Below are 13,355 nucleotides of genomic sequence, written 5' to 3'. Positions count from 1 at the left end.
TTTCCTCTCCCTTCCTCTCTGGAATCAATAAAAATATTTTTAAATCATTTTTGAAGAAGCTAGTAAAATTACATGTGTGATAAAATACTTAAGTATATGTATAAGTTTGGGGGAAAAGAAAAATCAAAAATGCTAAGTTTTAAGCTGACAGAACAGGACTATTTCTATTGTTACAAATTTTATGAAATGAGAATTTCACTATTATTAGTACACCACATATTATGTTGTAATTAAAAACCAAAATTTATTTTAAAATATGGAGCAAAGCATAATGAATTAAGAACTCCATCACTTACAGTTGGGTGATCTTGAGAAAGTTATTTATCTTCTCTGGACAGCAGGGGTTTTTAGGGGTTGCTGTTGTTACTGTTTAAATGTAAAATGGATCTACTAGCACCTTTGACAGTGAATTTCTGTAAAGGTTTTAAAAGAATTCCTGGCAAATAACAGGTGTTATATAATATTTGTTAAATATTTTAAAAATAAAATAAAATCGGAGGACAGCAAACAACTTGTGAGCAGGCAGGAGAATTTAGCTCTTCAGGGAACCTAGGTATGAAAGTTGGCTCATTGCTGATTTTTGATTCCTAACATGTTGGGGCAGATTTACTACAAAGTCCACTTGAAGAATCAAGAATCAGGTCAACAGAACCTTTGGACAGAAGTCAGGAACAGTAACTAAGGAACTAGAGAAGCTACATTATTTCTCTGGGAGTCTGGCAAACTCTGGCCATCGACACAGACTAGGGACCAGGGATAACAGGTTTACAGTTCTATAGGTAACTGGGATTTCTTACAAGCCACAGACAACAATGAATGACCACCTTTGGGATTTATACACAAACAGGACAGAGTCTCAAAATGAGGTGAGGATTCAGGGTTTCACAGAAGTGGTGGTTATGGTCACTGACCCTGCAATAGAGATCTTGCTTAACAACAGAGCAAAAACTGAGCTCGCATAACAGAGAAAGAGAAATAGAATACAGCCAGAGATAAAATATACGAGGAGCTGACCTGCTATCTCCTATCAATAGCTTCCATTATCTGTTGAGTCAGAAGTTTGGCGCCAACTTCTATGAGCTTCTGTTAAATGCCACACTGGACATTTCACTTAGGTTATCCCATTTGATCCTCACAATAGCCCTGGGCTAGGCATTATCTGCAGTTATTGATGTGGAAACCGAGGTTCAGGGAAGTAATTTAACTTCCCTTCAGTGGTTCAATTAGATTTGAATCTACCTTGGTCTGCGTCCAACATACTTTCCATAGATCACTCCACCTCTGAAGAAGCGGAGAGAAAATAATAAGCCTGTTAATAACTCAGTGTCATAGACCAGAAACTCTTAACTGCATGTCAGGACACCTGTTCTCTACTCTGGATTTCCCCCTACATTCTTGGAGAGATTGAGCAAATGATGTTATCTTTCAGGTCTAAGTTAATTCATCTGAAAATACACACACACACAGCCAGGGGCTGGATGGGAACACAGTTCCCCAACCAGTTTATCCTATAACATTGTTCTCTTCATTACTTAGGAAGGCAAACTTCCAGTGCCTGGGGCAGCAGAAGCTCCAAGCTGTTTGTCTTGACTACTAGCAGACTTTCCAGGCTCTAAATACCTTCCAATTTGTCCCCGACCACAAAGAAAAAATTTTAATTTTCTATATGAGCTAGAAGTGAAAACCACCGGGAAGCGTGAGCCTAGAGCAGTGACTTAGAGTCAATCACAGGTACCCACTCTCCTCTGGCAAATAATCCAGGCCTTTCCAAAAGAGCCTACCTCCTTGACCACAAAGATTGTTCCGGGAACAGAAATAAAACACACGAACCAGAACTAAAAAGGAAGACAGCCTCTTTCTCATGAAGTTCCTCTACTGCCAGGACACACACCTGGAGCGACCACAAACCACCTCACTTAACCTGTGGTGAGAGTCTGTGAATAAAGTCAAACACAAGCCAGCAAACTGGAGCCTGGCAGGAAGCTCTGAAATGACCAGGTGGCTTCTTGGGACAGGCTATTTCTGAAGTCACTGCACTCTTAGACGTTTCAGGGTCACATAAACTTCTACACTTTTTGTTGTTGTTTTTTACTCTAGTTTGTCCGTTGCAGCTGAAGGAGATCCAATTTTGGTGGGAATACTTCTAAACTCAAAGGCTAAGCCATATGCACAGATCCTGATCCTTTCGCATTTGGTTTAGACACATGCCCTGCTGTGGACTAAATTGTGTCCCCCAAAATTCACATGTTGAAACCCTCCCTAACCACCAATATGACTGTACCTGGAGACAAGGTCTTTAAGAAGTAATTAAGCTAATTAAATGAGGTCAGATGGGTGGGACCCGAATCTGATAGGACAGTAGCTGTATAAGAAGAAGAGAGGGAACGGTCTCTTTCCACCATGTGAGGACACGGAGAGAAGGCAGCCATCTGCAAGCCAGGAAGAGAGTTCTCACCGGAACATGCCCATGCGGGCACCTTCATCTGGCTCCGGCCTCCAGAATTGTGAGTAAACAATTTCTGAAAATAAAGCCATCTGGTCTATGCCATTTTTTTCTGGTAGCTCAAGCAGACTAAGACACACACTCCCACTAAGAACCACCACGTTCTAGGCCCTCCAAGTATCTTGCAGCTCTCAAATTACATAACATCCTCTGATACCAGGGACACGAGAAGAATCAATGTTTACACAGAAAGGATGCAGAAGCAGTCCATTTTTTCTAACATTTTTCAAGTTGACTTAAGAATAGAGAAGCAATTGTAAAAAAGAGATTTTTAAAGCTCCACAATTAATCAGGATTCCATTAATACAATTCCACTACTATTTTTTGAGGGTAATTTTTTTAATGTATTTTATTTACTTTTTACAAAGAGGAAGGGAGAGGGATAGAGAGTTAGAAACATCGATGAGAAACATCGATCAATTGCCTCCTGCACACCTCCTACTGGGGATGTGCCCGCAACCAAGGTACATGCCCTTGACTGGAATCGAACGTGGGACCTTTCAGTCCGCAGGCCGACAGTCTATCCACTGAGCCAAACCAGTTAGGGCGAGGATAATTTTTTTCCAGCCAGATTCTCTTCACTTACTTTACTTTCTAAAAGTCTTCCACCAGCCAGTGTTCCTGAGGAAACCCAAGAAAAAGCTACACAGCACTATGTATAGCTGCCTTTTATTAGAAGTAGCCTTAAATCTCTTTGAAGAAACGGTGCTATTAAGCAAACAAAATTCATTAACAACCTGGCCTTTGAAAGTATTTGAGTTATCTCCAGAGCTCCTTTGCTGCTTAGGATGAAAAGTCACCTGGCCCTTAACCATAAAAGTCCTTTCTATAGAAAGAAAGAGAAAAACAGTATTCTGACTGTAGACTGGGTTAATTCATTCTTCACTGGCCTAATAAAACCTACCACATGGCAATCATTCCTCTCTCTCCTATTTTCAATGCTACATACCTGATCGATGAAGAGATTACAAAACTCTTGCAACAAAACTATGACCCGAGCAGGGGTGTTGTAAAACGCGGAATGACTCCAGATCAGGCAGACGGTATGAAATAACGGGGCGATCAGACCACGGGTCTGTGGGAACTCCGTCTCCTGGAGACGCTGAATGTGCCTCCGCAGCGGTCTCAGGTAGAGCGCCACATCCTGGGCTTCGAGGAGAGCTGGAGGAAGAAAGCCGCTGTCACTTCTAACCTCACAAGTTCAAGAGGACGATGCAGAACAACATGGCTGGACTTGAATGGGGTCCTAGTTCCTTCCAGATCACTGATCCCACAATTGACACAGGACAGGTGTGGAAGCCTGTCTACCCCGTCCATCGGAGACCACCATTGAGGAGAGCCCTGGGGTAGCTACTCACACAGCACAAGTAAATTGTGTCGGCAGATTCAGTGGGCAAGAACCCTGAGAGTCTAAAGAAATGGACTTAACTTCATGGAAACTGTGGGCATAAAACATCTCTGTGAAGTTGTCACTTTATTATTTGGATTACTAGCTTCATCACTAGAATGCTAATTCCTCCTAGGTACTTGGACTAACAATTTAATCATCTATGGCCTCATCCTAGTGTCCTATCAGCCTAACTCAGGCAATGACTGGGAAATTTTCTACTATATTGTTAATCATAATGTACTATCACTTGCTCTGATTCTCCCAATAATTCTGCAAGGAAAGTGTCAATATGCCAGTTTGTCCAATGAAAGCCAGCAGCTCAGCAAACTTAATATTGGACGGGAATCCAGATCTGACAGACCCCGCCCTCCCCCCCCAAGCCCAAATATCCCCGTCATCTATTGCCTCTTTTCAAATAGAATTCATGGAGAAAGCCCCTAAAAATTTATCAAAACATTTCCAAAGTAGATTTCAAGTATTCCTAACCTTCCACATGTTACTTAAGAAAAAATAAAATTTTCTAATGTTAAAAACAAATAATATTTGTCCATATTATCTTATACTTTTATCACTTAAAACTGCAGTATTATGTCTATTTACATTTGCTTAAACATGCCTAAGAAAACATAAACAGAAATCCAGAAACTGGGGAGGGCGCTAGCCCTGGGTGAGGTTAAAGCTGAATAGCGAGCCCTGGCTGGTGTGGCTCCTATACACCAAAAGGTTGCAGGTTTGATTCCCGGTCAGAGCACATACCTAGGTTGCAGGTTTGATCTCTGGTTGGGCACATACGGAAGGAACCAATTGGTGTTCTCTCTCACACCGGTGTTTCTCTCTCTCACTCCCTTCCCTCTCTCTATAATCAATAAGCATATCCTTGGTGAGGATAAAAATAACAACTGGATAGTGAGAGGACAAGGAGACTTTTCAGTGGGTCCCTTCTTATAATTACTGGGTTTTAACAATGTGCATGCATTACCTGTTCAAAATTCACCAACCAACCAAACCCTCCTCTCTGTATGTTTAATCTTCACTAAAACTTTGATGACGACTTTGAGTTCTTACAAGCTCAGTAGGTGGTACTTGTGAAACACACTCAGAGAGTCTACTAGCGAATAACTGGAGTAATTGTAACCCAACTGTTGATTAGAAAATTCCTATGCTGGGCTTTGATTTATTCCCTGCTGACTACCAAAGGCCTTTCCCCTTCACATACGTATACACATTCTCATTACAACTGGAGCCACTCTGGTAGGTAGCTACTATAGACCCTAAAAATTTAGTATCAATAGAAGAGGAAATACAGAAGATTCAGATGAATTTATCGTCCAGTCGGTGTTGCTCAGTGGTTGAGCATTGTCCCATCCACCAAGAGGTCACTGGTTCAATTCCCAGTCAGGGCACATGCCCAGGCTGTGGGCTCGATCCTGGTAGGGGGTGTTCAGGAGGCAATCAATGTTGATATTTCTCTTATCGATGTTTCTATCTCTCTCTCCCTCCCTTCCCCTCTCCCTAAGATCAATAAAACATTGTTTTCTTTTTAAAGATTAATTATCATTAGAAGAGCCAAGAACCATCGTTTCATGAGCAGGCTACTGGTCCAAGGCTGGCGAGCCGGCAGGCAGCGCCAGGTCATGAGGGGCTCGCGAGGCCAAGGAACAAGCGTCTTACCATTTTTCACAGCCGTGAAAATGTCCTTCAGAGCTGGGAAATAGCTGCTTCGTTTCGTTTTCAGGATATTCACCATTTTGAGGACAGTAGGAGCCTGAAGCTAAATTGGAAAAAAAATTAACAAATATAAGCTAGATTAATGACTAAATAAATGCATTCCATAATAAAATATTTAAATTATAGTCCACTCATAAACAATACACACAGCATTTAACCCTCAAAGACATATCTGGTTTCAAGTCAAAAGTAATTTTTAAAATAACATTTTTGTCTTGGCTTTCTTAATTTGAATTTTAAAAAATAATTTACATATTAGTACACAGGTAAAATATTAAAATCTGTATAGATACTAGTAAAAGCCTAAGCGACTGGCCGACCAGCCGAACAGCTATGACACACACTGACCACCAGGGGACAGACGCTCAACACATGAGCAGAAACAACAGTCCTGGAAACATGGAATAGACTGATGAATCTCAGAGGGAGGGGGAAAGCGGGCAGGGTGGGAAGAGATTAACCAAAGATCTTATATGCATACTTGAGGCCCGGTGCACGGATTTGTGCACCGCTGGGGTCCCTCAGCCTGGCCTGTGGGGATTGAGCCAAAACCAGCTTTCCGACATCCCCCAAGGGGTCCCGGTTTGCGAGAGGGCATAGGCCAGGCTGAGGGATCCCACCGGTGCACGAATCCATGCACCAGGCCTCTAGTTTCCACATAAAATTTCTTGCTCTGTTTCAGGAAATCTCTAAGAGACCTGTAAACATAAGAATAAATGCCTTCGTTTTAGAGCATTAAATGGAGTAACTTGTCAGGAAAGCACCCAGCAGAGGAACCAAAGTTAGCTCTCCCAAAGCAACGTCTCTCCGCTAAGACCACATTCCTTCCCAAATCAATTAAATTGACTAGATTAACTAAATCTCATCATCTTCGAAGTTTCCCTGGGAAATCTCTCCTCTTCTGTGCCACCAAGTGCTTCCAGTTATCTCCAATGCTGTCCAAATATTCTCAAAAAGGGCAAAACTCACGTTAACCCCCATTTGTTTTTATAGTGCATACCAAAAAGCTCTTCGGAAAAAGAGACCAAATTATTCAGTCATTCAAAGGCAGTAGGTTAAATTTTTAGAATTATTGGAAATCACTGCTCCAAAGACCAAATGCTACAAATATTCTTTGAATTCAAATCAGAAGCACTTTCTAGGGATCTCTACTTACTTGGTCATAAATGCATGATAGATTCTCTTTCCTCATTGTCCAGAAATCCAGTTCCGTTTGAGGATTCGAGTGAAGACCATTCAGCAGGGGCTGCCCTGAATCTTTCTCTATAATTTCTTGGATTTGATGTGTCCATTTAATGACCACTGATTCAATGGCATGGAGCACTGTCCTTTCATTGGGCTCCAAACTACAAACATTGATAGGATTGATAAAACAAGTCAAATCATGTCATCCAAATAAAGATAGGGCTTGGGTTTTCACAGGTATTTTATGTGCCCATAAACTGGTTTCTAAATAGAAATACTTCAAAATCAGATCCATTATTTTTCTGACCTCAGTGTGAGTTGTGACATTGTTGTCATTCGTATCTCTCTAACATTAAAAAACATTGTTGCCCGGCCGGAGTGGCTCAGTGGTTGAGCATCGAACCATGAACCAAGAGGTCACTGGTTCAATTCCCAGTCAGGGCACATGCCCGGGTTGCAGGCTCCATCCCCAGTAGAGGGTGTGCAGGAAGCAGCCAATTGATGATGTTTCTCTCTCATCAACGTTTCTCTCTCTCTATCACTCTCCCTCCCTCTCTCTCTAAAAATCAATAAAAACATATTTTTTTAAAAACACACAGTTAGGCAAAAAAAGTTATAGCCTCTAAACCATTTTACTGAAAGAATATTCTTGACATCATGGCAACTGTTACAGCTTGCTTTTTGTAGCTTGCTTTTTAAACTATACTTTAAAATGAAATAATTCATACAGTGCTTCGGCATAACATTATTTTTAAAACGTGATGTAGTTATAATTGTCAATTTTGCTAACAATTTGCCGGAGGTCTGATATCAAATGGGTATGTTGGCTCTCATTTTAATACCCTGAATATACCATGTCATTACGTACTGGGTCCCTGGAGGTTTCGGATCCAAGTCAAATTTCCCTGCGATAGTCGGAATTGGTAGAAAAGTTCTTCTCAACATTTTACCCCTTAAAATATGCATTTTATGTTTCATGACTTCTACGTGATGTTCCATGTCTTGTGAAATAAAACAGGACCAGGATTTATGGTTGTTCCTATTTGAAAGAATGGGCACTAAAATCTAGAAAGAAAAACACGTTTAAAAGCAGTTAAATTAATTTACATACAAGGTGCTCCTTTAAAGATTTTCTTGTCATACAAAATCGGCAACAAAACCACTTCATTTCATAAATACGCTTCTATGATATTAAATCTACAAAAAAAAAGACAAAATCAGACCCATTTAGAATTCATCGATGAGACAAACTATTTCAGAGGCAGGAACTGACTGCTTGTTCATTCATTTGCCCATTTATCAAACATCGGTGGGAGCTCTCAATAACTCAAACTCTGCATGAAATAAGCGAAGTCACGTCAAGTAAGGAAACTGCTTTCTTAATGCAAACGGAGCATATTGGCAGATAGATTAATGAAAAAAATCTTCTTAAATCGCTTGGAGGGAGAGTAAATTAACCTTCTCAAGCCCCGATGGCAGGGCTGCGCTGACTGAGATCCGATTTACTAACACCTAACCCAGCAGTTCCCAACGTCTGGGGCACAAGAGCATCACCTGGGGATTCTGGCGGTGGCCTGGCACTGATTGTAATTTGTTTGAGGTGTGCCCCGGGTGGGGGATGGTGCTGCGTTCCCCAGGTGATTCTAATGTTCGGCAAAGCCTGAAAACCCCTGCTCTGATTCCACGACCAGTCACTGAATACAAATACGTTGTTCCTCAAAGCCGGTGCATCAGGTTAGAAATGCAGAATCCCAGCCCACGCAGCCTGCCTCTACCGGAATCCCCATGTGGTTCTGATACACATTAAAATGCCAGTAACATTAGTTTAGGGGGCATTTCTCTGATGTTAAGGGGAGAAGAAGAGGACTTTGAAGGCAACCATTTCTAACACTTTGTTTCCATTACTCTTAACCACTTAGAAACTGACAAGCATCAAAAACTGATTTCTAAAATGCTTTCCAAAGTGTCAGTTTGTCTCCACCCTGAAGGTAAAGTTTAAAACCTCTAGCTAAGTACAAGGGCCTATTCAATGCAAGCTGCTTTTTATTTACTTCCAATATTTAGAAAGAGGAAAAATACGATCCTACAAAAATCACCTGTGGAGCATGAGCATCGGTAAGTCTCCGTTCATTGCAGGAACAGTCTAAAAGCTGTGACACTCCATCCATCTGATTAAAGAGATCACTGGCTTCTACATTATCTCTCTCTTAAAAAAAAAAAATAGCCAGAGCGGACCCGAATAATTCCAAATGTCACTAAGGTCATCGAAAGATTCAAATATTAAAGATAGACTAGTACCTCGTCTAGGAAAGCAATTACATGTCCCAGAGATGAGGCCGGTATCTCTCCAAATAAAACCGTTTGAAAGAAATCATCTACTCCAGTGCTTTCCGTAATCTTCTTGGCAACATAAATGAGTTTGTGTTTTGCATCTCCTGGAATCTGAAACAGGAACAAGATCATTAGTGTAAGTCCAGATGTAGTGTCCATGTAAACAAGCGGAATCTAACTTGTAGCTGGACCGCTGGCAAAACAAACAAAACCGGATACCTACCAGAGTTAAGTGTTCTATCTTCTTGTCTACTGACAATTTTTTTAATTAGCTACGATTATAAAAGTAGCAAAGCAAAAAATTTCAAAATTCACAAAACCCGAAGGCAAGTTCCTGTTGTTCTCTCTCTTCTCTGGGATCCTAATTCCCAAGTATTATTACGACCACATCCAGCGAAGATAGTAACATTTTGCATTCCACTGAGGCACTGTCAGACCTAACGATTGTAAATCTTGCTGCAAACTTGTCACACTTGAAAAATACTAAAGCCAATGCTGTACTTGTAGGTGACACGTTAACCTTCAAGGGGACGAGCAGTCGACATTAAGAAGGGGCGGGGGAGGGCGGAGGGAAGAGAAAGGAAGAGGAGAGGAGGAAGCCCGCCCCCCACGCCCCCCATGGTTGGTAAACACCACGTTTGCGCAGACGACCCGCACTCCTTTTTAAGAGCCACGTATTCTTCCCCGGGATGAAGTGGGGTGACGGCAGTCGTTACCGGGGTTCTGCCAGACACATTTTTAAGGAAGGGGCTCCAGAGTGACCCAGGAGCGATGACACGGAAGTTACCTGGCACCGAAGCCACCCTGCGCCCACGCCCAGGCAGCGGGGAGAAGCCCCGCTGGTCCGGCTTGATCGGGTGGAGCAGGCTCCGGGGCTGACCTCCTGAAACCACCTGCAGCCGCTAATGGCAGCGTGGGTGCATCTGGGGGGTTCTGCCAACTCCAGGGCGGACTTAGAAAACGCGTTTTAAAGGGCCTGAGAGTTTGCCCCCCCGCCCCTCCAGAAACCCAAGCAGGGACTACGGGCCTGTCCCCGCCCGACCCCCGTTACGCTGGGCGGACGGCGTGGCCGGGTCCCCTCCGCTCGCTCCTCACCTCCGGGGAGGCCGCGAGCCGCCCCGCGGCGGCGACGCCGAACACCAGGCAGGCGGGGCTGGGGCTCTCCAGAAACTCCGCCAGGACCCGCCGGCGGTCCTCGCTCTCCAAGTGCTGGCGCCACTTCTCCGCCGCGAGCCCCAGCATCTGCTCCAGGCGGCCGCCTAGGAAGCGCACCCGCGCGTCTTGGGCGAAACTCCGAGCTCTCCTGGCCGCCGCCGCCTCCTCCTCTTCTTCCTCCTCCTCCTCCTCCTCCTCCAGCTCCAGCACGCCCGCCGCCTCCAGGCCGGCGCCCGGGGTTAGGCGAAGGGTCGGGGCTTCCAGCTCCCCTCGCGCCTCCCGAGCGACCAACGGGGCTGCCATCGGGCACGTCCAGGAGACGCGGGGCTGGCCGGCTGCCCGCGCGCCCCTGCCCAGCCCCAGGAGGGCGAGGACACCCCTCCGCAGAGGCGCCCCAGGAGGCTCCCAACTCCTCCCGCGACCACCGAGCGCGCGCCCGCCCGTCCCCACCTGCGGCTACTAGGCAGCCGGCGTCGGCGCGCAATGAGCCCGGCGGGAGGCGCGGGCCCAGGTTGAGCTGCGCGTCCCGTTTCCCGGGAGACGGAGTCCCCGCCCCGTCCCGCTGGGGGCGGAGTGAGCGCAGAGGGGAGGGGCTTCGGGCTCTGGGGCTCAAACCCGATGGGGGAGAGGCGTGTCCTCGGCTTCTCCGCCCACTGGGAGTCCCCGCGCTGCCGACGAGGACGAATCACGGCCCCGCACGGATTAACTGCTGAGGTTTAAGCAGTACCATCTTGGGTGGAGTTTATTCGCTTCACAGGTGTTGAGTGTTTTACAAATGGAAGGCAAGACACCCCTCCAGCAAAAAGGGGACACCTGGCGTGATTGTGGTGGTCTCACCATAAGCTGTGGCCCAGGTTTACCTGTAAAAACGCCAACCCCCACGCCTCCCATAAGAGCTATGAAGGAGTGTTGCCCTCAATAATCCATTTTATAACTGGTTATTGATAAACAGGTGTTTCCAGCAAGATTCCGAGCCTCAACAATTTTTCTTTGGGGGGTGTTAATTGTCTCTTGTAGACACCTACCTACACGCTTTTCTAGTTACGTGACCAGAATCTTGAATTAATACGGGCTCCCGGAAAGCCTTTATGGTGCTCGGGGCTCCAGGGGCTAGCTGCATGTCTGGGAATCCCTGCAGACACCTCACAGTGCTGCTTATTCCAGCTTTGCGTCCCCGACCCCCGAGTAACAGGAATTCTGTAAATAAGAATTGTAGTAAATTGAAAGTGAAAAATGACTTTCAGATTCAGCAGAAAAAGTCAGATAGTAGTGCAAATATTAAAGTACAAGTTTCAAAAAGCTACATAAGTAACTCCAAATATAGAATGGACATGTCAAAGTCCCATTAAGCTCAGTACTGAGGAAACCAACAAGATGGAGAAGTTGGTTCCAACGAGAATTAGAAAGAGATTTATAGGCAGTGGAGAAAGTCTGTTGGAAGAAGATTGCTAAGCTAGAAAAATACTTTTTAATGTCCTCAAGGACGATAAAATCTTAACTTTCTGGAGGGGGTTCTTTCTTTGGAAAAATTTATATTTCAGAAATATAATCTACATCTGTCGTGAACAAAAATTAAAATATTACTTCACAGAGTCTGGCTCCGTAATCAATAGGAGATAACAAGTCAAGAAAGGTACGTTTCCCTACATAATTAAGTAATCCTTTGGTGGACCAGTTAAACAATGTTGAAACGTGACACCGAAAAGACATGCTGCCTTTCTTTTACCCGATTCCCACATTTTCAATACTTTTCCTTAATAATAGGCAACATTTATTAAGTACCAATCAACAAGGGCCATGTACTGTGCTGAGTTCATTTATTTGCTCCACAAATATTTACTAAATGCCAACTAAGTGCCTAGCACTGCTGTCGATGCTGGAACTACACCAGGAAAAGGCAGGCCAGGTCCCTTTTAATCCAGGTACAAGCTGGGTTTGTACTGGCCAGGCTGGCGCCAGACCAACTGGGCCTGCGTTCCACCTCTGCTAGGTACTAAGTGTATGTGACCTCAGTCAGCCACCTGCCTTCTCGGTGCCTTGGTTTCCTTATCTGGAACAGGAATGCTATCTTACTATCATATTGTACACTTTCAATTTACACAATGTTATGTCAGTTATATCCCACTAGAGGCCCAGTGCACAGGTTCCTGCACCGGTGGGGTCCCTTGACCTGGCCTGTGGACAGACATCCCCCAAGGGGTCCTGGATTGTGAGAGGGCACAGGCCAGGCCAAGGGACCCCACTGGTGCACAATTGGGGCCTGACAGGGACTGTGGGAGGGCTGCAGGGCACGTCCGGTCTGTCTCTCTCAGTCCGGATCACCTGGACCCCAACAGCAAGCTAACCTACTGGTCAGAGCGTCTGCCCCCTGGTGGTCAGTGCATGTCATAGTGACTGGTCCAAAGGTTGAACGAACAGTTGGACACAGCATATTAGGCTTTTATTATATAGGATAAAGCTGGAAAAATATTTTAATATAGTGTCTCATCTGGGCAGTGAGATGAGTATCTGAGGGGGTGAAGGGACAGTAAAAAGGATAGAATCAATGGGTTCTGAGACTGAGAGAGGTTAAATAACTTTATTCAGTCTCTCCTCTGGGAAAGTAGACTCCTGCTGAATACCTCCAAGGATGAATTCAGACGTAGCCCTCAGGTCCAGCCTCACATGTAGGAGGAGCAGATGATTTCCAGTCTCCATAAAAAGCTTCCTCAACCGTTTGCTATGCCTAAAACCCCCTCAACCATTGCTCCAATCACACAATTCCTCCGTGAGGGTCAATGATCCAATTGCACGAGTCTTCACATTTGATGAACAGGAGATTTAAAAGAACAGGAAGGTCTCTGGTAATAAAGGAGAAAAGAGCGCCCTGGGGAGAAGAGTAAAGGGCAGCAGCAGAGGAGATGGACAGTCACTTCACCGTGTGTGCGTGTGTGTGTGTGTGTGTGTGTGTGTGTGTGTTCCAGCACAGGGCATAGTCCGAGAGAGGAGGCTGTGCACTCCAGGGCAGTGCACAGAAAACCCATCTCACAGCGGCCTACACTGAAGACGGTTGTCATCTCACAT

General features: G+C 44.8%; 1 protein-coding gene across 1 annotated transcript in view; it reads right to left on the bottom strand.

The window, feature by feature from the left end:
• Positions 1 to 10,598, bottom strand: part of DNAH11 (dynein axonemal heavy chain 11) — a 192,560-nt gene extending 181,962 nt beyond the window's left edge. The window contains exons 1-6 of the mRNA XM_070424420.1: positions 10,233 to 10,598; positions 9,105 to 9,248; positions 7,675 to 7,871; positions 6,778 to 6,967; positions 5,565 to 5,664; positions 3,453 to 3,664 (exon numbers count right to left, since the gene is read on the bottom strand). Of these exons, the coding sequence (XP_070280521.1) occupies positions 3,453 to 3,664; positions 5,565 to 5,664; positions 6,778 to 6,967; positions 7,675 to 7,871; positions 9,105 to 9,248; positions 10,233 to 10,595 (1,206 nt within the window). The 5' untranslated portion in view covers positions 10,596 to 10,598. The remainder of the gene's footprint in view (positions 1 to 3,452; positions 3,665 to 5,564; positions 5,665 to 6,777; positions 6,968 to 7,674; positions 7,872 to 9,104; positions 9,249 to 10,232) is intronic.
• Positions 10,599 to 13,355: the final 2,757 nt, after the last annotated feature.

This window comes from Myotis yumanensis, unplaced genomic scaffold, assembly GCF_028538775.1.
Source record: "Myotis yumanensis isolate MYYU_CA2020_CCGP unplaced genomic scaffold, mMyoYum1.0.hap1 SCAF_9, whole genome shotgun sequence".
Taxonomy (NCBI): domain Eukaryota; kingdom Metazoa; phylum Chordata; class Mammalia; order Chiroptera; family Vespertilionidae; genus Myotis; species Myotis yumanensis.
This window is presented reverse-complemented; position numbering and strand designations above follow the sequence as displayed.